Here is a 23,390-nt window from a genome sequence, read left to right on the forward strand (position 1 = left end):
GTACAGAGTCACTGATAAACACGGCCATTTTGTGTTTTGTTTGTTCGTGTCACTGACAATAATTGGTCTGTGATGTGTATAGGCCTTCAGTGATAAAGAGGACATAGGGGGCTGTCAATAGGCTCCAGGAAAGTAATATGAGGGGACAATTTCAGTCTGCTCTATTCTGCAGGCCCCCTTCCTTGTTAGAGCATGAAATGAGTGGCATCTTGTTGTCTGCGAGCTAGAAAAATGTGAATTGGAGTTTAAAATTGCTATATGTATGTAACGTGGAGGCATATATCAAGACCTCCCGATTCACATGCAGGTCACACATAGTATAACATTTATTAAAACATTCACAGCCTGCAATTAACAGGTGTTCTGACAACTGCTCTCCTCGTAAGAAAACATTGGTATCTGTTCTGTATCTGTTCCTCTTGACTACTTATGTAAATCTTAAAGACAGAAAATAAATAAAACGGGTCAATGAAATTGATAATCTTACACATTAGTTTACCTTTTTTTTATTCCAGTTGAAATTTACCATTTTCTTAAGTATGATCACCAATGAAATATTTTATGAGGTGATAAAATACCTAATTACATTGATTTTCCAGTGAGACATTAAAAAGAATGTAATGTTCTTTAAGAAGAATTTATTTTAAGGATGGAAAGTGATTAGGCACATGTGAGTAACTGTAACTGCTCTAGTTGTATTTAAAATATCGGAATTACAGAAATTAATGAATAACTAACAGGGAACCTAAAGACCTTTGTCAGAAAAGAGGGGCGCCAATTATATAACTTAATTTTGCATTATTCAACTTGACAAAAAATAATTCAAGACTGACAATGTTTGGCTATCACCTCTTTAACTTTGTTCTTTTACAACTGAACTTAACAATAGAATAAATAACTATGAATGTTATCATTTCCGCTGCCTTTGTATGTTAAAGTGCCAGCAGAAAACTTGTGGGCAACTTATTCTGACAACTTAAGAAGCAGTTTGTTGTATGTGTCATTTTAAGCAATTCCACCATTTGAATAGTTCAAGCCACACTATCTAAACAATCTTGATTTTGAGCAACTTAAGTGAAAATTGCTTGAAAATGTTTGCTACAGAATTGCTTGAAAACTTTGTCTGGTGTTACATGGGCTTTAGGGTTCTTACAGTAACCATGGCCTGTCCAAATACTACTTCAGCTAGGCACAACTGTTTATGGATTTAATCCTTTTGAAGAACAGACAAGCTGGTAACAGTGAGTAGTGACACACTGCATAAACCTGGTTTAAAATGTTATTTCATTGATTATTTCTTGAAGTTTGGTGAAGTAGCCAACAGTAAAAAAATAGATTCATGAGTCCATCTATCCAAGACTCACCCAGTTGCCGTTCCAGTATGTGGGTCAACAGCTGTTCAGGGCAGCCACAAACTCCAGGCTTCCAATGTATTTACTTGGAATGACAGGGCTCCAGATATGTTTGAAAGTGATTAGAAACCAGCAACCTGAAGTGACGTGTGTACTGTTCTTATCTGTGGCACATTGTAACACAGGAAGCCATCACCAGAGAAGAAAGAGTAGGCAAGCTGCCTGGACGGCAGATGCTAATAAAAACTCTAAATGGTCTAATAGAAATAATGTTTAATTACAGGACCACTGAACAATATTCTGATACAACATTATTATCCATCAGTAAGTGTATAATAGCAGTGTCCCACTATCATGTTCCACTGTTATACCACCCCCCCCCCCCCAAAAAAAACCAAAAAAAAAACGATTGCCCTTGTTGACCATCCTACATTACTCCACAGTTATGTATTAATGGTGTGCTCTGTTTAATAAGAAATCAGAAATGGTTGGCTTCTCGTCTGTCTCTTTTAAGCTTCGGCAGCACACACACAAAATTCCTCAAGTCATTTAAAGTTCGTGATCTGCACAGACATGGTCACAGTTGTACATATAGACTGCCCATGTTTTCATTCACGTCCAAATTCTGGCCCGCTTTGCTTTTCAGATAACGTCCCAAATTCTGGGCCGCTTTGGTTTTTAGATAACGTCCCAAATTCTGGGCCGCTCTGATAACATCCCAATTTCTGGGCTGCACTGGTTTTTAGATAACGTCCCAAATTCTGCATTTTCGTAATTAGGCCAGTTTTTGAGATATTCTGCTTAGCTGACAGCCGAGTTTCTAAGTCATGCATGCACAGTTTACCATAAACTGGACCGTTAATTCATTTAAGAGTAACCCTTAGTACATGAAAAGTTAATGTATTTTTTAATCTCCCAGAAAACATTTAGGAACATGGTATACCAAAAAAAGAAAAAAAAAACACCATCTCATTTGCTTTTGTAATGTCCATCAATATATAGTGAGGCATAGGGGTTTATCAGAACTTCTGGGTTTAAGAGACCAGTGCCCTTCAACAACTTCAAATAAATCCTATTGTATTGTATTAGTCAACATTTCCCTTATCTATTCCTGATAGTTGATACTGTAGGTCAGGGGTTTTCAACCTTTTTTTGAAACTGTACTCCTTCTATCTGGAGGTTTCAGCTCGAGTACCCCTTTACAATTTTCGCTCAAATGAACTGTACCTCAGTTACAATAAAATGGAGAATAATCTGATGACCCCCCCCTGTTTATTTAATAAATTTGGGTGACAAACTGCTGGTTTAGGACAGAACAACAAACAGTAGACTTAATACTTAAAACTTTTAACTACAAGTATTTGGATGCAAAGAATTAAAAAGACAAGTTATACAGCGATACAGTGGTTTCAGACATCTAAGAACAGGTACTGCGAGCATCTGGATTCATACCCAGAGGTACTCTGTAGCCTCCTAGGACATTCACAGCTTGTTTGACATCCTCTTGTAGTTGCCCGTTTCTGCATATAAAGCAAAATGCTGTTTGTCAATCTCTCTTTTTTCTTATAAATCAGTCTTTGCAAGAATCATTCCAAAAACACTTGAATCAGTTAGGGACTACCAGTCTGACACTGCAGGCCTTTAAATTGCAGTACCAATTTGCAAGTTGCTAAGTGACTGCGTTCCTCAAATTTGCACTGCAAAGTGATATTTTAAAGAATAGGGTATATAGTGCTTTTTTTCGCCTCTGCTCGCTTTTGGTGCAAAACTATGCTCCGATACACTCAAGCTGATACTGTGATCACAAAACACTTGGAATGGACTTAAATTGGTGCTTCTGTTGCATAAATACACTACAAAATGTGCACATTTCAAGTCTTATATACAATGGACATTTTTTGTATGTATTTTGCTATAGGAAATCGCGGTTGGGGGGGGGGGGGGGGGGGGGGTCCTCCTGTCATACCCCATGAGTCCACAAATCCTGGGCCAACAAACTCGCTAGTACTCTCTTTAGATGTAAAGAAAATTGGCTCCTTCGAGTTCGTACGACCCACGACCATCATTGGCCGAGCCTTACCCCGATGGTGTTTTTATAATGGGATTTGCCATAGGGAAGGGGGTGGTCTCTTATCGGACCCATATCTCCACGACCCCTGGGCCGACTAACTCAGAAGGGCACTCTTTGCGTGCACAAGAGTCTTAGCTAAAGAAAGACATCGGCCACAGGTTCATACACCACCCCACCGCCAGATGGTGGGCGTTGCCCCAAAGGGGTTTTATAATGGGATTTCCCATTTTTTCAGGGTGCTATATATCGAGTTCCGGGGGTCCCCGAGACTTGAAAATCGGTACGGAGGTCCACCTCGGGGCCCCTGTCGATCCCTCCAAGCGACGTGTCCCCAGCTAGAAAGAACACCAGCTTAGACTTTTTTTGCCAACCTGGAGCTAAAAAGCTATTGGAAATGCAACCTTGACATGCCATCATGCTGAAAATGTGTAAATTTGTTGAAAATGTAGCATTTGAAAACGGGTGGCTCCCTGTGAAAGAGGGCCCCCAGACATGACCCTAGGAAGTTCAACCCGGTTTCTAGGCCCCGGGGTCATGGAGATATGACCCCGAAAAGGGTAGTTTTTTGACATTTTTGACAGGGCGTATCTCGGGTTCTGTGGGGGTTAGGAACTTGATTTTTTTTTTTGCAGCAGGGCCCAATGGGGCCCCGTATAAGGAGTCACCATTTTCATGGTTCAGATGCCAGGACGGCTTGGCAAAGTGAATTTTTTCGTCATGACATGAGTTTTTGGGTGAACCACCACACCGTTTTAGGGGGTGGTTTGGGGTGCTCCCCTGAGTCTATATCACTTTGAATGGTGGTTCTACGTGCTCGGGTTCGAGAGATATGCCTGAAATGTGTTTTTCAACCCTGCAATAGACATGAGTGAGGCTGAACACCCTGAACGCCCTGAAAATATTTTTTGGAAAGAATTGCTACGAAACTGGGCATGTTACATTCAGGCTGGTCTAGAACCCTTCGAACGGTGTTTATAGGTGCTCTGGTTCGAGAGATATGACTGAAAATGTGTTTTATAACACTGCCATAGACATGAATGGGGCTGAATACTCAAAAATATATTTTGCAAAGAATTGCTAAGGTGGGTGTATGCGTGCAGGGGTTGCATGGTGGTGTGTGCGTGCAGGGGTTGCATGGTGGTGTGTGCGTGTAGGGGTTGCATGGGTGTGTGCATGTAGGGGTTGCATGGTGGTGTGTGCGTGCAGGGGTCACATGGTGGGTGTATACATGTAGGGGTTGCATGGTGGTACACGTGTGTGGAGGGGAACTGGAGTTCAGGTTTTGCGCAAAAGAGGGGCGGGGAAAAGACTGGGAAGGGTACGGTAAAAGAAAAATTACTACAATCATTTATTTTCACTTTCGACTCCCAGTCTCCTTTCCCTCACTTTATGATTTTATCTTGTGATTATTTAATTATTGTCAAAATAAACAGCCTTCATCTACTCAAAGTTGCAATCTCATTTCTGTCCAAAAAGAACCTGAAACACTACAATATATTGATGGATGTTACATAAGAAAATGAGATGTCCTTTTTTCGGAATACCATGTCCCTTCCCAAAAATGTGTTTTAATATCAGCCTTTAATAAAGAAAAACGACTGCTTTAATTAATTTTCATGTATCTATTTCAGTGCATTGTAGTTTCTTCACGTAATAAGAAATACGTTTTTTTTTTAACATTTACATTTTATTTCTGTTTTTTTCATAAAAAAAAAAAAAAAAGATTTCTGGGGAGAGTAAAAAATACATTAACTTTGATTCATGTACTAAGGGTTACTCTCAAATGAATTCACGATCCAGTTTATGGTAAACTGTGCACGGATGACTTAGAAACTCGCTGTCAGCTGAGTCCCCAAAACTGGGCTGAATTCGAAAATGCAAAGCGGCCCAGAATTTGGGACGTTATCTAAAAACCAAGGCGGCCCAGAATTTGGGACCTTGTCTAAAAACCAAAGCGGCCCAGAATTTGGGACGTTATCTAAAAACCAAAGCGGCCCAGAATTTGGGACGTTTTCTAAAAACCAAAGCGGCCCAGAATTTGGGCCATAAATGAAAACAGGGGCAGTCTATATGTAAAACTGTGATTACATTAGAGATAAACTCATGTATCCTGTAACAAAACTGCAATAGTGTATACATTTTATATTAAAATATATCGCAAAAACGATTATAGATATATGCTACTTGAAAGAAAAAAGTACACCACCACAGAAAGCCAATTCTTACATTCGTGCATAACATGATAATTCATATAAAGTAATCACCCATAGTTTGTTATATCAGTACAGCGTAATACCACATTATATTTTAATGGTAAGGTTGTGGAAAGCAGATTACTCTCTCTCTCTGATCACAATGTTAAAAATGCCTGCAAGCTTTTCCACTCGTGTGACGACATATTCATGTGACAGACATGGACCAATCAAAACGCAAGACTGTTATGCGGTTCCATCCCAAAAACCGGGCCTGTGCCATACCTCCAAAGTGCTGTCAGAAATTGCCACTGTCACATTCATGAGCAGTCAAGACTGGTGCATGGTCTGGTGCGGTAGCGGGTAGATTAGGCCTATTATTATTATTATTATTATCATTACTATTATTATTATTATTGCAATCACTACTACAAATAGTACTAATACCTCGGAGGTGTTTCGCATTTAATTGTGGCAACACAGTAAAAGATAATTGTAATACCTCCCTTTTCATTTTTCCGCGGGATGATCTTTTGTAATTATTACAACTCCTGAATTCAGCTTTTTATTTAAATACAGTAGATTTTGCTTGGTAGCCATCAAAAAGGTCTCACTGTCTGAAAGTCGTTAAAGAGCGAAAACCCACAGGATAGGGATTGGTTCTAGCTGTAAAAATGTTAATAACCAAAAATTGTCTTTATCACAGTTGCTAATAAGCGGCATCTATTGTATAAATGATATATCTGTTTTTAATGTTTATCTGTACGAATTGACATATTGTCTGATAATTTGAATTGTAATAAATATAAATTATTTTGAACAAAATAGAGCAATACATAAATTGACAATTAACATGTATACTAAAGTTGCATGTATGCCTTATTTTTAAAAATACAGTGTCCATTATTAAAAGGCATTGTCTACTTATTGTCTGTATCTATTAATTAATAGCAACGGCTTCATTGAAAAAAAATGTATTCCTTAAGAAGCTTGTCATAGGTTGAAGTATCATATCCTTTCTCCTTGTATGTATTGTTTACGCATTATTAAAAGTGTCTATTATTAAAAATACAATGTCTATTATTGAAAATAGAGTATTATTAAAAATACTTTGTATATTTATTAGTTAAGCAACTGCTTCATTTAAAAATATGTAAATCTACTTCTGTTTTTTTTTTTTTAAATTATCAGCTTGTTATATTCTTTCCTCAGTTCTCAGTTACGGTTGCAATTCATGAATGAACAGTTTTGAATACTCTAAAGTAGTTCTTAATGTAATGTATTTTATGTATGTATATCCTTTTATATTTGAGTTATCAAAAGATCATCCCACGGGAAAGTGAAAAGGGACATATTACTATATCATGCCGTCTTGTCGAAAAAGTTAGTAAATGACTGCCGAATGCAGCCGACAACTGCTGCGCGTGCACATCACTTGTATTTTACCTCAGACGCGAGCAAAAGCAAAAAGAGACGTGCCTGTGGGACGATCTCATTTTACATATGCGTAATGCGCCAGGGGATACAGGTTTCTGATGAGGTACTGAATTGGGTACAACACATGTTAACTCACGATGCAACTCAGAAATAACTTCTGATAAAACTTCCACCAACGGGCCGTTCGCATAAATTCCGCTTGCTTCTGAATTAATCCAAATACTTTGAAGCCACTCTAAAATGTACAAAACGGTATCATCAGTATCTAGTTTCTAGCATAAATATATAAAACAACATAAATAAATAAAGTTGTGTATTACTCATTATTACCACGATCGTATTTATTTTGTTAAATTAGTCTATATCATAAATAATTGCCTATTTAAAAAAACAAACAAACAAACAAAAAACCGCTGTACACTATTAAGATCTAGCCCACTTAAAATAAATGGATTTTGTAATCGTGATTATTTGTTATCTGGATACATGTAATCCAGCAGTGACATTTTCTGAAAAACAAGATCAAAATGATCCAGATAAAGGAATCTCGCTCACAAATGGATTACAAAATCCTGATAACTGTTACCCAGATTAAATGTTTTGAAAAACCGGCGCCCAGAAGACACATGGGGTCTCCAGGACCAGGGTTGGGAAGCCCTGATTTAAAGCGGGTAAATGTTGTCTTTGGTGGTTTGGTTATTTTTTTTTATCACGCCAATCTGGCAGCACTGGGAGTAGCCTAAAAATCGCAAGAATTACCTATTAAATGGTACCTCAAATTCAGTGTACAAATAAAACGTGAATTCCTACAATGTGTTTAAGAAAAATCTATATTTTAATCCTCCTCAAATAATTACATAAAGACACATGAATGTGTTACAGGACAAATATGACATTATGAACGTAACTACGGTAGGCGAATAAGGTTGAATCATGCAGCAGTTAACCAGCACAAAAATCATATTGACTTTTTTTGTGTTTAAAAAAGAAACACACAAACGCGACTAAAGCATCATCAATGTCAACGTGTCACAGGAGAGAGTGTATTACAATGCATTTGGAAAGTGTGTGATATGTGTTTAGTAAAATATATTAAATGTTACAGGAGGAGATATCGCATAAAAAAACAGTATTGTAATTATGACACCTATCAATTTCAGAAGTTGTTTTTTTTTTTTTTTTAACAGAGGGAGAATATTAACTTTAGATGCGATGTTATGATACATTTCTGGTGCCATATCGTAACTCACAGTTCAAACTAACCATGTGCGACTTTATTTTGGCTTTCTGGGTTATGTAGCTTTATAAAAGCTGTAAGTATTATTATTATTATTATTATTATTATTATTATTATTATTATTATTATTATTATTATTATTATTATTATTAATAAATATGTTTTTATATACTCTGTTATTCTGAACGAAGTTATGTAAAGTGGGAAACGTTATACCGTGATCTGGAACTTTAATCTGCATTAATTTAATTCCTCAACTGTGAATTTTCCTTAAAAAAAAAAAAGTTAAATTGTAGTTTTTTTTACTCTTCCTCCCCTTTTTAATGCAAATACTTTGCAGTGCTTTGAATCAATGTGGCCTGCTAGTACGTCACAGCGGAAACTGAAAAGTGGTTGGACAAATATCGCCTAGCAACCATTCAGTTCCCGACAGTGGAGGGTTTTCTTGTGTTATGATTATGTGATTATTAAGACGGATAGGCCATAGTCATTGCAAACAAAGAATTCAAAGCCATTAAAAATTACTCGATCGCCATTTTATTTTAGGTAAGAAATGCTGGAGGAGAAATATTGCCCCCGGTCGAAGAAGCCACGAATCTCTGAAGGGCTTGCGGCTGTCAAAACAATGATGACGAATTTATTGGTAAGTACAGACTTCACTCTTTCGTAACAATTAAGAAATGCACCTTGTTATGACGTTTTAGCACATCTCCGGTTTGCACTTGAGAAGCTGCATGAATTATGAAAACATACTGGTGTTTTGTTTTTTTGCAATATCTATTGCAAACCACATATTTAAGTAAATTCGGCGTGCCAGTATAGTCATATCATCGTCTTTATATACTGTTCACAGAGAAACTACAGTACTTAATGTATTATTCTTCTGTAATATTTCTCCTTTTGCCATCGTGTTTTTTCTGCAGTGTTGGTCTCTTCACTGTACGATCAGCTGTAAATTATGGTTGAATGCGTGTGGTATGTGGACTGTATCTGTACTCATCAACAGTACATACATGCCTTTGAAAATAAAATGTGATTTATCCAGATGACTCGTCTGTCTGCTGTGTATATGCCGTTTGATTTTGTATTTGCTCAAGTTAAAATTAATCTATAGGTCTACTTTACGTTTTACATGTATTTAAAAGCCAGCATGTATAGTATCAACACTGTGTAGGCCCGAACTGGTGTAGGTCACTACTGTATTCAGGACTAGTATTAAGTATATTATTTATAATAAATTACACAATTTGGGATATGCATTTATTTTTTTTCTATCGAGGTTATTTGTTTCGATTTTTTTTCACCCAACTCCAGAGATCTCAAGCTTGTTTGTTTTGTGCCTTTATTGAAATGTTCAAGTCTACCACAGTGTTTAAAATACAATATCACAATATGCACACTATTTAATATAATCCGACTGTGAATACAGCAAAGTATTTTGCCTTTGGTGAGTGGATTCTAAATTTTCATGCTCCCAACTGCACATACACTCACTGTTATATTGGCTTCTCACAAAAATTTATTCAAATCAAAGTGGATTTAAAAACAGGAAAAACTGCCAACTTTTTCTTTGTACAAGTGCTGTTAAAACATCATGACATAATGGTTTGGTTATTTTGTTTTCAATTGAGATAATAATAATAATAATAATAATAATAATAATAATAATAATAATAATAATAATAAAAAACGCGCCTGTACAGCATGTGTGTTGACTTATTCCATTCCGCACACACTGCTATGTGTATAGGATTATCAAGGTGTATTCACTCTGAAACTTTCTCCTTGTTTTATTGAAGGAAAACAAGCTATGTTAGAAACTTACACATGCACACCTGCCAAAAATAAAAGTAAAGAAGTGGCCTACAATGTATTATTACTGTTTTGGTAAACAAGGCCTCTATAATGTGAGGTGATTCCATTCTTTTCAGCTACATAGTGCAGTCTTTTATAACACGTATAGCTTACAGCTCTGTGTCCATGCATTCAGAATAGACTATTTTAGTTTTATAACATTAAGATTTTTTTTCCCTTGGTCAATGGTAATAGAAGGTTCTGTTACACTGTTTTATTTTTCTACAGCTGTATTCCCACCCTGTGTTTTAGTACTCTCACCGAATTCAGCCAGACGCATTTAGACCATTACTTAGCAAAGGTAACTCAGGAAAATAATTTCAATAAAATGCAGAAAATAGTTTAATAATTTCAACTGCGATTCTTTCATATAGCATATTTAAGATTGCAACTAAAGGTGGAATTTTGTGGTGCACCTCAACCGAGACATGTTCTGCTTGTTTGATTTTAAAAAGAACAGGTTTAGGGAAGTGCTCATTGAGCAGACCAGGCTATTCTGCTGAACAAGCAAAACAAGTTGCAGAAAAGGAATGTGGCAAAGGAGATTGTCCAGCTCTGTCCTGTCTGCCCTCAGCTCGGTGTCATGAAATCATGCCTTTAATAACTTAATTAGTATATTTTACACCTTAATTATTGTGAATGGCATGCCTTCCTTGCGTTATTAATTATTGAACCTGCTTGCTTCAATGAAATAATAAGGAAGATTAGACATGTCTGGAAGCATCTTTCTTTTAAAATCTGTGCAGGTTCTTAAATGGAATCATGAAATATAACATTGCTGGATCGTTTTTTCTTTTTCATATTTTGTGACAGGAATTTGTTATATTTACTCTTAAATTGTACAGAATTTGTGAACTATTGCAGCATGCTGCTTGGAAGGTCCTATTTGTTTATCAATATATGTGTAGGAGTGTCTGGTCTGGTCTGTGCAGATGAGGTGTCTGTATTTGGATAAGTAGCATAATCCTTTTTTGAATGGTAAATAGCAATTTTAATAATATGCACATTTTTATTTAACAGACCAAAACTTAGAAATGTAATTGCTAGCCAACTTCAATGTCAAACGTCAAACTGTAAGTTGTTCCCCTAAAAGCATACGCAAGGATACACGTCTTCATTAACATGTATGCTGGATGTTTCCTCGTAAGCTTCCTTGTTTCCATAATGATTAGTGTTGCCAGAAATATTTTCCTGAATGGGATTCCTGGAGAAATGTACAAATTGTAAATGAGTGCTTGTTTCTGTGTTTATAGTCCAAGAAAGGAAGAGAATTGTTTGTCAATTTCTGGGGTCTGTATTTATATCTTACTTTAGTTTCCCCAGGAAATAAAGCAGTTCGTCCATGTACCTGTACATGTAAGTGATCATAATAGTTGTTCTGAATTGATGTGGATTGATAAGTGACTATTCCTCAAGGGGCGGGGGGGTCATAAATCACTAGTCACTTTTTTGTCATTCATCATCAAACATTATTAATACATGCAATGTAAAATACAAAACCACCTGCCAACCAAGAGTCTACTATCAGCCCTCTATTAAAGACTATCACTGTGATTGTTCATTGGGGTTGTTATTGACAGATTTAATATGATACATGTCAGACAGTAATGCTATTCACACAACAGTAAGGTGACACTATTGCTATGTGATAAGCTCAATTGAAGGTTGCTTGTCTACAAAAAAGAAATTCTAAAAATCCATCCAAGTTCAAAGAATGTGACCATTTGTGATTTGCCATTCATTTCATAAGACCCAGTGCCTGGTTTCACAGATCAATTGGTCTATTAAACTAGAATCCAGGTTGCACTGTTGTTAGTTCAAGCTTTTATCACGGGGGAGGGCTGGACAATCAAACAACAGATTGTGTTATTATGCATGAATATATATATATATAATATATATATATATATATATATATATATATATATATATATATATATATATAAATATATATATATATATATATAAATATGGGTAACATTCTAATGATATTGTGTGCTTAGATGCTTGGTGCAGTTTACACAGAGATGGCTAAAAATAGAATAAATACACTTGAATGTACAGCTATTCTTGATTTGCTGTTTATTTTAAGCAATATTTTGCAATTGTTTAATGGAATAGGTTTAGAACACTTGGCCTAATTAGAAGAAACAGGGCCAATGATGTATTAATATTATTATTATTACACATGACAGGGAAATATATTACTGTACGTCAGACAGCAAAACTCGCTTTCTACTGAGTGGTAATGTAGTCAGTAAGGATTTGGTTTTATTTAGTCCTGTGTAATCACCTGCACCCCTCTTTTTTGGTTAAAATTGACCCTGTTCACCTTGAAAAGCAGACACAAGAGGAGAGCTGCAAATTCAACAGCACTGTCAGCCCACTTGCTCCTGCGCTGACAGGTCTCTGATATAAAACCTAATTTACAGTTTTGGGAGCAAATGCATTATCCTTCCAAGTTTAAAATAGTACTCATATCAGCAAAATGATGACTCGAAATAATGGTTTTGAGAATTAGAAGTCAAGGACTATTTGGTATTTCCACAGTCATTAAGTGTCTCCACCTTTTTAATTCAAAGCTTCAAGAGAAGGATTTCCAAGTGCTTAGTATTTTTATATCTGTAACAAGTAGGGTATGCTTTTTCTTATTATGTTTTTATCAAGGGTTCTGCACAAGCATTTGGTTATATTTGTTAATTTTATACAGTACATCCCTAATATGCTCTTATCATATGCTTCCTCAAGGAGGTACATCTTGATTTTTTTATTCAAGCAATTGAAAAAATAAAACTTGTAGGTTTACAAAAATAATAGGCCTTCCACTCTGAAATCCTGAAGGTTCACTGTCACGCTCCCTCCTAACACAATAATGTTTTTCTCTTCCGACAGTAGGCTACGCCACACACTGGATACACTGCGATGTGTAGAAGAAAAATTATCTTTTCTCCTGAATAGTTTTCCTCTGGTAATATCTTTTATTCTGCTATTGTATCAGCAGATTTCTTAAATCACTGTCCTCAGTTTGATTGGAAGAATCCGGCTGTGCTGTTATCAGGTTCTGTGTTAAGCCCACCGCACACAGACTCAATCCATCCCGACTCATCTCATCTGAGTATGCACAGATTCTGTTGTCAGTTGTGCTCAGTTTTGGTTTGACGTCACAATTGAGTTTTTCCCGAATGGGTGTCGCACACTGCTAAGACTGAATTACTGACCACAGCTAGATCCTGGTGATTACTATGTATGCAAATGTAATTAATACTGCCCTGTACACATTTCTGTATTAACTTAGCCCAACATAGCGACCCTCACATTATGCATGGCATCGTATGCTGATTAGACGGCGGAGATGGCGCCGCGAGGCAACCAAAAGAAGCGCTTAGCCTATTAATTAATTGACCATTTACACCGTGCAAACGTTTCAGGCAGTGTTTGACTTTATGTATAGCTTGTCTACTACACTTTAGCCTGTGGTAAATAAAATCCAACCTGTTGATTTTTTTATTTGATTTTTTCTCAGCGTGTGGGTCTAGGGGCTTGTGATTTGTGACCTATTGGAGATCAACGCACCGCTTACTTCTGTTTCAGCGCAGTAAGAAAATATAGGCTGCCAGTAGATTGATGATAATAAAAAGGTAAATTGATCATTTACCTTTGATTAGTAAACGCCTAAAAAAAAAAATATTGAAATGTGCACATATCTGGTATTTTTTAATTCAGGACACTCGGAGCAATTAAAGACTAATGTATTTTACCTGTGGAACTAAAGCTGTCAATATTCTGCAGTCAATATAACAGCAGGGATCTTTTTTCTTCTCTTTTTAATCAAAGTACTATAGTGGTAGTGCATACTTTTTAAAATGTTTTTTTTTTAAATTTAGAATATTATTTTTTATTTTATTTCCCCCCAGTTTGGAGTGTCCAATTATGTTTTTTTCTCCACACCGCAGTGAGTCCATACACAGAACAAATGTTCTGAGGGTGTGTGAGCGTCCTGCGATCTCACAAGCCTAAAGCCGGAATCGCTTTTATGCCGAGCAATCCAGAGCATAGGTGGGCGGGCTACCGATCCTGGAGAACAGGATCAACCCCGCTTTTTATCTACTCTGAATGTGCTGTGTCTGGCCAGTAGGGTTCACTGTTGTGCGATGAGGAGAAGCAATCCATGGTTTTCCCATCCCCCACCCCAGGAGCGTCAGAGCCAATGTGGTCCCCAGCAGAGTTCGGCCTCTTTGCACAGCCTGGACGCGAACTGGCCAAGCTTTGTGACTCATCCTGCACTCCCAGCGGCAGCGCTTTAACTGGATGAGCCACTCTGGGACCCCTGGTAGCGCATACATTTAGCATCTATTTTGTGTGACTGTTGAGTTATTTTTTTTACTCAACTGATCTTTTCCTGTAGGGGGTATCAAGTGTATGGAAAAGGATGAAAAAAATGAACAGAAAATAAGACAGGATCTCCCAGGTTTAGTTAACATGGGTTTCTACAAGGTGGGGCCCACATCGCTCTATAAATATGTCCCTAACTTAATTCTGCGTGCAAATAAATACACAGTAAAACTTGTATCACTAAAAGCATTTGGCACCAATTCAAAAGCAGCAGCTCTGGAAGCTCCCAGCTTTGTAGCAGAGCACACAGATGTTTTGATCTCTGTTTTGTTTTTTTTTTCTTCTCTGGAGACTTTTATGTGGTTTGCATGTCAGGTCTCCTCTTCTCCAAGAGTCATCTGAAGGGTATTCAAGTTCATCATTTTAAAATATTCATGTAGGCAGAATACACATGCAGTGCCCGTCCCCTTGGCAAGGAGATAGAGAGCTGCAATACTTGCATGGTTTGTCTTTTAAGAGATGACGTCCATGCAGACAGTAGCATAGCAGCAATATCTCTGCACTCCTGAATAAGGTCTTCCTCCCAAGTAGCGTTGCCCTTTGAAAAAAGAGGGGTATGCAGAGCCATTTTATCAGACAGGTCATATTGTTTGCCTAAATACTACGCGTGTCAGTGCATTTGCCAAGGTGTCCCAGACATTTTATCAGCAAGTCTAAGGCAAATTGTTATTGTTTAGATGCAGATCTGATTAAATTTGTTTTTTGATCACTTACTGGATGAGACAGAATTCCTAACCCACTAGTGTTGTTTCTGTATTCTGCTTCAAATCCTGTCGTACGTACAGCGATGCACGGTTTTAATGTCCAACACACCGGTAGCTTAAATATGTGATAATTGTCGACTACACAATTCACTGTTTGGGTAGCCCAGCTCTGATTTGAAAGTGCACATATCACTGTTGCTACAGTACTTAAATACATTTCAGGAAAACCTTTTGCTGGTCAGCACTGAAATTGCTTAGATGATCTAGAAAAACAAACAAGACAAAATCGGGATATTGTCTATCATAGGAATGGCCATATAAGGAAGATGCCGAGATCACTTGGTAAGGGTGCCTGCTAAGAAATTAATAATAATAATAATAATAATAATAATAATAATAATAATAATAATAATAGTTGCAATTTTTGAAATGCCAGTTATTATTTTTTGTCCAGTCAAATATTGTATCGTTTGAAAAGTGTAAGAAAAAAAAAACCATGATGGACAGTGTTTATCAAAGATGTCTAAAATAGTCATCTATTTACCTAGAAAGTTTATTTATTAAAAAAAAAAAAAAAAAAAAAAAAAAAACAACGTTATTTACTGATACATGTGTCGGTACTGTTCCTTTTTTTACGTCCCGTAGGAGGAAAAAAAGGAGGACTCAAAAGAGCAAAAAGATCTGAGTCTGCTGTCCCCTGCTGAGGAAATCCAGGGTTTGCACGCCAGAGTTCATCAACTCGAGAAAGAGAAAGCCGAAATGGAGGCAGAGAATAAACGACTCAAAGATATGTTGGTCAATGGTAAGTTCAGACTGGACACTGACATATTCAAACACACACCTGTCTGCATGTATACCTAGTTTAAAAAATATATAAAAGCGGCAGCCATATATATATATATATTTGATTAGCTTACTATAAATTTATACATTCTGTTGTTGTTCTCCCCTCCCTTTTTTATTTGGTATTTTATATTCAAGCTATGGGTTTAATAGTGTTGTCACATGATCCATCAGTGGTCCGTCAGTCAAGTACACCAAAGCTCTTCTATACAACATTGCAATGCTTAGTAAATCTATAGAAATGATATTTAAATGTTTGTTTAATCATTTGTCTTATGATGCACTAAATATACCAAACATGTTAGAATTAGGACTGTCGCTCAATTAAAAATTTTGATCTGTTCATTTATGGGCATTAGTTCATTAATCGGTAGATTAATCCGTGCACATTTTAATAAAGGTAACGATCTTATAGCGGCTGTCCTGCATAGTAATACTAAACAATCAATAGAATCAAAAAAATAAATAAATAAGCCCAATGGGAATTTGGTCTTTTTAAAAGAATTTTTATAATTATTTTTATTTTAGTAAAGTAACACATTTTCACAGAAGAACCGTTCTTTCAGGCCACTGTCAGTCACATACCTGAAAACACAAGACAGCTGAGCTGCATTTCCATCGTCAGTTGTTTAATCTACCGTTACAGCTTCGTACTTGGCTTCCTGTACTTCTGCTTGTATTCGTTCTGAATCTTGTTAGAGGTACACGAGAATACTGTGGCCGTTGCTTAACATGCTGTCGTTGTCAGAAATCAGAGAAAGTAATTCCACATAATTACCTATATTTGAGGAATTAGTGCCTTCATCGTGCCCTCTGAATGACAGTTCTTGCTTGCCAAGGTAAACAACAGAATCAGTCAAGTGTTTAAGAATGTCAAGATTTTTTCTTACTTGTTCATTTGTCCAAAAGTTTGAGTGTAACAGTGGCTCGCAAGTGACTTTGGAAATGTTGTTTTTGTGCTGACTTCGATAGACTTCCTAGATTGCTGTAGCCAGTGCTGTTCCATATCGCCTTTTGTGTACTGAACAAACGACAGTTACAGCAGTATATATTTTTTAAACTGACAGCTACCGGTAAGCCACAAATACCTTTCATAATTTTAATGTTGGAAGTGGTGAGTATATCCCTTCCTTTCCTGTGTCAATTTGGGTATTTGTGGTGGATACCTCCCTTTTTTAACAATCTCCAATTTTTCTGAGAAAGTTCTTGTTGAAAATGGATTCGTAAACCAAATCGACTACCTCTCCGTTGTCTAACTTTTTTTTTTTTAATTTGTAAAAAGCCATTCAAAATATTACTTCAAAGTTCTCAATATAATTCTCAATAACGGTCTCTATAATATTAGCAGTGTCATGCGAAATTCAGCTATTCTTACACCGCACACCCTAGCATATTTATGTCCCACCTCTGCTCACTAATGATTGGACAGCTGCAAAGCCAGGGCAGATCTTTGACTTTCCCATTAGTTAAACTCACAAGACCTTCAACTGAAATGGAGAATACCTTCAACAATGTATGTCCCGCCTCTGCTCACTCATGATTGGACACCTGCATAACAAGGGGCAGACGGGTCAAACAGTCAAACGGGTTTAAAAGGCCCTGCATATCAACAAAGCACTCACCAGGCATCTCCAGCCCCGCCCCACCCTTTCGTTCGTTATCGCTTTCACATATGCTAAGAAATAAATAATAATAATAATAATAGTCGTACATACTGATCAATCATCTCCTGATCACTCGTTTTATCACCAAACTCCTCAATAATGCGATCCAAGTCATTATTTTATTACTACAACATCTCAAAAAAGCTCTGCAAAGGTCTGTGATAGTCTCTGTGCGCTGATGCAGTACCAGACAGCTTGTTTCCTTATGACCGCCCATATGTGATGCCAGGGGCAGGTATGACTAATCATGAGATACGCCTTTGTTTTTTTTTTGTTTTGTTTTTTTCGGCTTGTCTTGGCTCCTGTCACTCACACTCGGCCATTGAATGGTTTTCTCAGCTTTTTCCGGAGAAAAAACGACTAGAAACACGTTTTTTGCGTTTTTTTGATGATGTCGGACAGGGTCCGACAATGGACCGGATAGGAATAATTGCAATGTCGGACCAGGTCCGACAGTGGACCGCAAAGGGTTAAGGACAGATGATAAATAATCAATGCATCGATTAATTGTTGCACCCCTAGTAAAATGCTTATACAGTGGCCATTTTATAGCATTCTTAAGACTTTCATGTATTTATTTTCCTAGGCAAACCTGCATTTTTATGTGACATTTTACTTGTACTTTCAGAAATCCCCACCCTTCTGTCAACAATGAGACGCACCTTTGCAGCACGTACTGAAATCCCTTCGTCCGATTGCTTTGTTTCTGATGAAGACTGCAAGACATCCTGCTCTGGTAGTGTCTGCAGTACACCAACCTTTCCAACTCCACCAGCAGACATAGAAGGGTCAAATATGCAGAATATGTGCGCATCAGCGAACGTAACAAACTCTGTGAGTCTCTACATACAGTAACCATTAAGCAAAATAATTAGCTAACAGTAATGTGTCCACATCTTCCATTCTGATATAGCACATTCTACTGGGTGTCAAATAAATAGTTATGTAGTAGTCACATGTTTGCACTATTTCAGACAGTTGTTGCAATAATACTTGATGTTATTTCTTTTAGATATTAGTTTATAATTTTTTATTATTAGTTTATCTATTGCAAAGATAAAAAATGCATGCATGGAACCAAGGCAGAAATGAGGAGGGATAACAGCCATTCCAGTTTGTTTTTAGGCTGTGTTTGTTCACATGTTCCCTTTATTCATATTAATGCCTTGGTAGATGTGCCACAGCTGGACTACTTGAGAAATCAGCTGTGTCTCTTGTAAGCGGTATAATAAGAGCTCCATTTGGGGAATAAGACTTTAATAAGGGAGGACATGTGTGTGCCTGCAGCTGAAGGGAAGTTACATTAAAAATGAACCTAATAGTCAACATTGCGTGGTTTTAAATTCAACAGAGTGCACACAAGAGTAAAATATAGAAAAATGTCTTTAACAGTCATCCAGAAACCCTAATGAGTATCTTAAAATGTAATTTTTTTTTGGTTTCCTTTACCGTTTTATGGTGTGTTTGTAATAATCAGAATAGTTCTGTTGCTCCAATAGTACAATATTACTATTTTCCCTAAATCTGCCTTCAACAGTGATTGTTGTGTGATCATTGCCTTTCATATCTGTTTCAGGTGGAAGTATACAAGGGATCAAACGTGTATAGTGAAGGAATGGTGTGGAAAGCTGCCATACAAGCAAACTCTGCGACAGCCATGGCTAGAACCCTACTGCTTGGTGTTTTTGACATGGACACTCTGTTGAGGAGCAACCTCAGAGGTGGTAAAAGTAAAAGAGCCAACTATGCAGACCAAAAAGAAGGACTGGACCCGTTAAAGCTGGATGCAATCTATAGTACGTAATGCATGGCACGTTTCATGATGATTTTAGATTATCGTGTCCTTGGTAAATAAAGGGCTAGATTATCAAAGCCCTTTTCTCCAAATTGTCAGAAAGGAAAAACACAGCCAATAGAGTTACCAAATCCGAAATAAACAACTCAGACATTTAACCCTTTGCGGTCCTTTGTTGGACCTGGTCCGACATTGCAATTATTCCTATCCGGTCCAATGTCGGACCCTGTCCGACATCAAAAAAACGCAAAAAACGGGTTTCTAGTTGTTTTTTCTCCAGAAAAAGCTGAGAAAACCATTCAATGGCCGAGTGGGAGCGACAGGGGCCGAGACAAGCTGAAAACAAAAAAATAAAAATAATTGGCGTATCTCATGAATAGTCATACTTGCCCATGGCATCACATAGGGGCGGCCGTAAGGAAACAAGCTAGTTGTTACTGAATCAGCGCACAGAGAATATCACAGACATTTGCAGAGCTTTTTTGAGATGTTGTAGTAATAAAATAATGACTTGGATCGCATTATTGAGGAGTTTGGTGATAAAACAAGTGATCAGGAGATGATTGATCAGTATGTACGACTATTATTATTATTATTATTATTATTATTTATTTATTAGCATATGTGAAAGCTATAGCGAACGAAAGGGTGGGGCAGGGCTGGAGATGCCTAGTGAGTGCTTTGTTGATATGCAGGGCCTATTAAACCCGTTTGACTGTGGAAAACAAATACTTTTAAACAGCGCGTCTAAAATTAACTGCGCGTGTGAAAATAAATTGGACCTGACACGCCTGACACGCACTTAATAAATGGACTGCAAAGGGTAAATTTAGGTGTTTGTCTTATGTTGTTTCTTATTTGTTTTACAGTGTAATTGGTGCAAACTTTGAGAATCTGCCCTTTAATCCATACTTTTGAGCTTACATATTTCATGTTTACCTATGTTGCAATAAAATACTTCCGCTTTCACATTAGCAAGATGTCAAAGTAGTTTAGACACAAATTTGTCTTCAGTGTTTAGTTTATAATATATATTTTCTGTCTATTTGTATACTTTCAGGTGCCACAATGAAGAAATTCCCCAATGCAAAAAGAGGACAAATTGGAGTCGGTATTAACTCAAAGCTGTCAGAAATTAGGTTCAGGTACAGGAAAGCCAAACGAGAAAAGGGATGTGATATTTTTTGCTGACAAAGGCTTAATTAGTGTTGTGTTTGGTACATTTGTTTTATTTTTGTTAATATATTAAAGTAGATACCTTTTCCTTTTGGTGTTGCATTACCTTCAGATGTGATCAGCCACAGGATACAGAGTTCTTTTCTGTAGCGTTTGAAGTTTTTCCTGCCTAAAGCAAAACATTCCCAAGAAGAACAGCATATCTTAGTGATGTACTGTAGTCGTTAGCTGAAGCATTTACTAATCAGTTGAACTTTTGTGAGACAAAACTGAAGATTTTTAAATGCCATATTGAATAATCATTCTTCTCTACATCTGCTTTTACTTTGGCTTTGAGCGTGCATTGAGATTCTCCAGACAAGCTCAGAGCAAGAGTACAGGGGTAGCAGTGTGGAGTAGTGGTTAGGGCTCTGGACTCTTGACCGGAGGGTCGTGGGTTCAATCCCCAGTGAGGGACACTGCTGCTGTACCCTTGAGCAAGGTACTTTACCTAGATTGCTCCAGTAAAAACCCAACTGTATAAATGGGTCATTGTATGTAAAAATAATGTGATATCTTGTAACAATTGTAAGTCGCCCTGGATAAGGGCGTCTGCTAAGAAATAAATAATAATAATAATAATAATAATAAGAGTACCACTTAACACTGATTGTGCATGCCATGAAATAGTAAGTTATATATATATATATATATATTATATATATATATATATATTATATATATATATATAGCCTATGAGTTGCAGGTACAGGACTTAACACTAGAACCGCCATGCGGGTCAGTTTGACCCATTTCGCATTTAAAATGTTAATTACTCTTCTGTTGTAAATCGTATGTGTATGTCTGTTTTTGAATTAAATATCCTGATGGCGTTTGATAGCCAGAATCGCAAAAATGATAGTTACAAACAGTTCTACCTAGAACCGCCACATGAGTCAATGTGACTCATGCATTACAATACATTTTTTTTAATATAACGTAAGTTATTCAATTTTTATTTTTTGGAAATGCAACAAGACACGCCTCCTCCTAGCACACATGTTTTTTTTGGTTTTTTTTTACTTCAAGCCTTTCTTTGTAGACTGATTACGAGATAGAGATTGCTATGATTGTGGATTTGTCAAGATGCCAACTCATTGAAAGCCTAGTTGCTTATTTTTCAATGTACCTGGGAGACAATCCTTCGTTTTGTTCCACAAATGCAGAAGGAAATATTTAATCTTGAAAGTAGTCATTTTGATTGGAATACGGCAAGCTGCACTCAGATGCATACAGCAAACTGAAATTGCAGGTAGGATAACAACTTATGTGCCTAATATGAAACATATGTTATATATTCTTTTTTTATATTACTTTTAGAAAAAAAAAAACATTTCGGTTTTACAGGTTTGTATGTACCAGTTTACACGTGTTTGGATGCAGGCACAGTCAGCTGACAGACGCGTACGCTCCTCCATAGAGTACAGTGCAGCTGTCATACCAGAAGTAGTCTTATATTTTCTTTTTATGTAGTATTAGAAACAATGATTTCGGTTTTACAGTTTTGTGTGTACATATACCCGTTTACACCTTAACACGGGTATATGTACGTACCCGTTTGTTTTGAAATGTATATTATATTTTTTCACTTTGTAGTCGTGCTGTATATGCGCTCATTTTTGAAAATAAAGCCTTTTATGTTTAATTTTCCATTTAAATACGGTGTTTCTGCGATGCAAATGTTAGATATGATGTTCATGAATAAAACTTGTGAATAAAAGTTGTATCCGATAGTATGGCTTTCATTTTCATAACGAAGCAGCTTAAAAATGTATGGGTCAAAGTGACCCACGTGGCGGTTCTAGGTAGCTCGAACATCTGGCAGTTCTAGTGTTAAAAAAAGGACAATCTGATATGGACATCTGTTATTGTTGTTATTGTCTGAACATGTCTGGGTAGGAAATTAGTAAAGGTCTGTGCTGCACATTGTTTCTGTTTTTATCAGATCTCCAAGTGGTTGGTTGCAGGGTGTGGTCTCCTGGAGGTCATGTACAGGCTCTGTCGAGGTCAGGGCAGTCTGTGTAGTTCTTCTGTGCCTTCAAATCCCCCCATTTGCCTGTGTTTTTCTCAGAACAGGTCACACATGTTCCTGAATATATTTTCAAAATAGAAATAAAGTTTTCTGAAATGTTACATTGTGTGAAGCTGCCGTTTTTCTGCATTGTTTGTTAGGTTTACTATTTTTATAATATTACTGATCTAGAGATGCTTCCATTAAGTTGATTAACATGGGCCTTAAAATAAGAATGCACAATATTAACAATGTTGTAAACTGTATGCTGTTTTGCAAAATGTTCTGCATGTTTAGGATACCTTCAATAAAGTTTTTGTGTTTAAAAAAAATAAATAATAAAAAAAAAACAATCATTCTTGGCTGATATTATGAGTGAGTGACATATCTTATTTTTAAGTTGCTACTAAAAACCCCAAACAGGTTTTCTGGACCATGAAACCTAGAAAACATACAAGCTCTCATTGCAAACGTGGCTAATCTATTTCACATGCTATGGATGCTCCATAATAGATCAGACTATACAGATGTGGCAGGGATATAAATTGGGCTGGGTATCACAAGTGATTTCAAATATATAGTTATATTTAGGCACGCGGATTGCACCATCACTTCTTGTGCAG

General features: G+C 36.8%; 1 protein-coding gene across 1 annotated transcript; it reads left to right on the top strand.

The window, feature by feature from the left end:
• The first annotated feature begins 7,693 nt into the window (after positions 1 to 7,693).
• On the top strand, positions 7,694 to 22,889 carry LOC117410780 (uncharacterized). The gene is made up of 6 exons (XM_034017601.3): positions 7,694 to 7,723; positions 8,836 to 8,932; positions 15,885 to 16,041; positions 18,375 to 18,580; positions 19,323 to 19,542; positions 20,602 to 22,889. The coding sequence occupies exons 2-6, from the start codon at positions 8,843 to 8,845 to the stop codon at positions 20,730 to 20,732; spliced, it is 804 nt and encodes a 267-aa protein (XP_033873492.1). The 5' UTR covers positions 7,694 to 7,723; positions 8,836 to 8,842; the 3' UTR covers positions 20,733 to 22,889.
• Positions 22,890 to 23,390: the final 501 nt, after the last annotated feature.

This window comes from Acipenser ruthenus, chromosome 6 (assembly GCF_902713425.1).
Source record: "Acipenser ruthenus chromosome 6, fAciRut3.2 maternal haplotype, whole genome shotgun sequence".
Lineage (NCBI taxonomy): Eukaryota > Metazoa > Chordata > Actinopteri > Acipenseriformes > Acipenseridae > Acipenser > Acipenser ruthenus.

Excerpts from the sequence above, each read along its gene's own strand:
- LOC117410780 (XM_034017601.3), top strand. The coding sequence starts at position 8,843 with ATGCTGGAGGAGAAATATTGCCCCCGGTCGAAGAAGCCACGAATCTCT. Across the intron at positions 8,933-15,884 it reads CAATGATGACGAATTTATTG|GAGGAAAAAAAGGAGGACTC; the intron begins GTAAGTACAGAC and ends TACGTCCCGTAG. Across the intron at positions 19,543-20,601 it reads AAAGCTGGATGCAATCTATA|GTGCCACAATGAAGAAATTC; the intron begins GTACGTAATGCA and ends GTATACTTTCAG.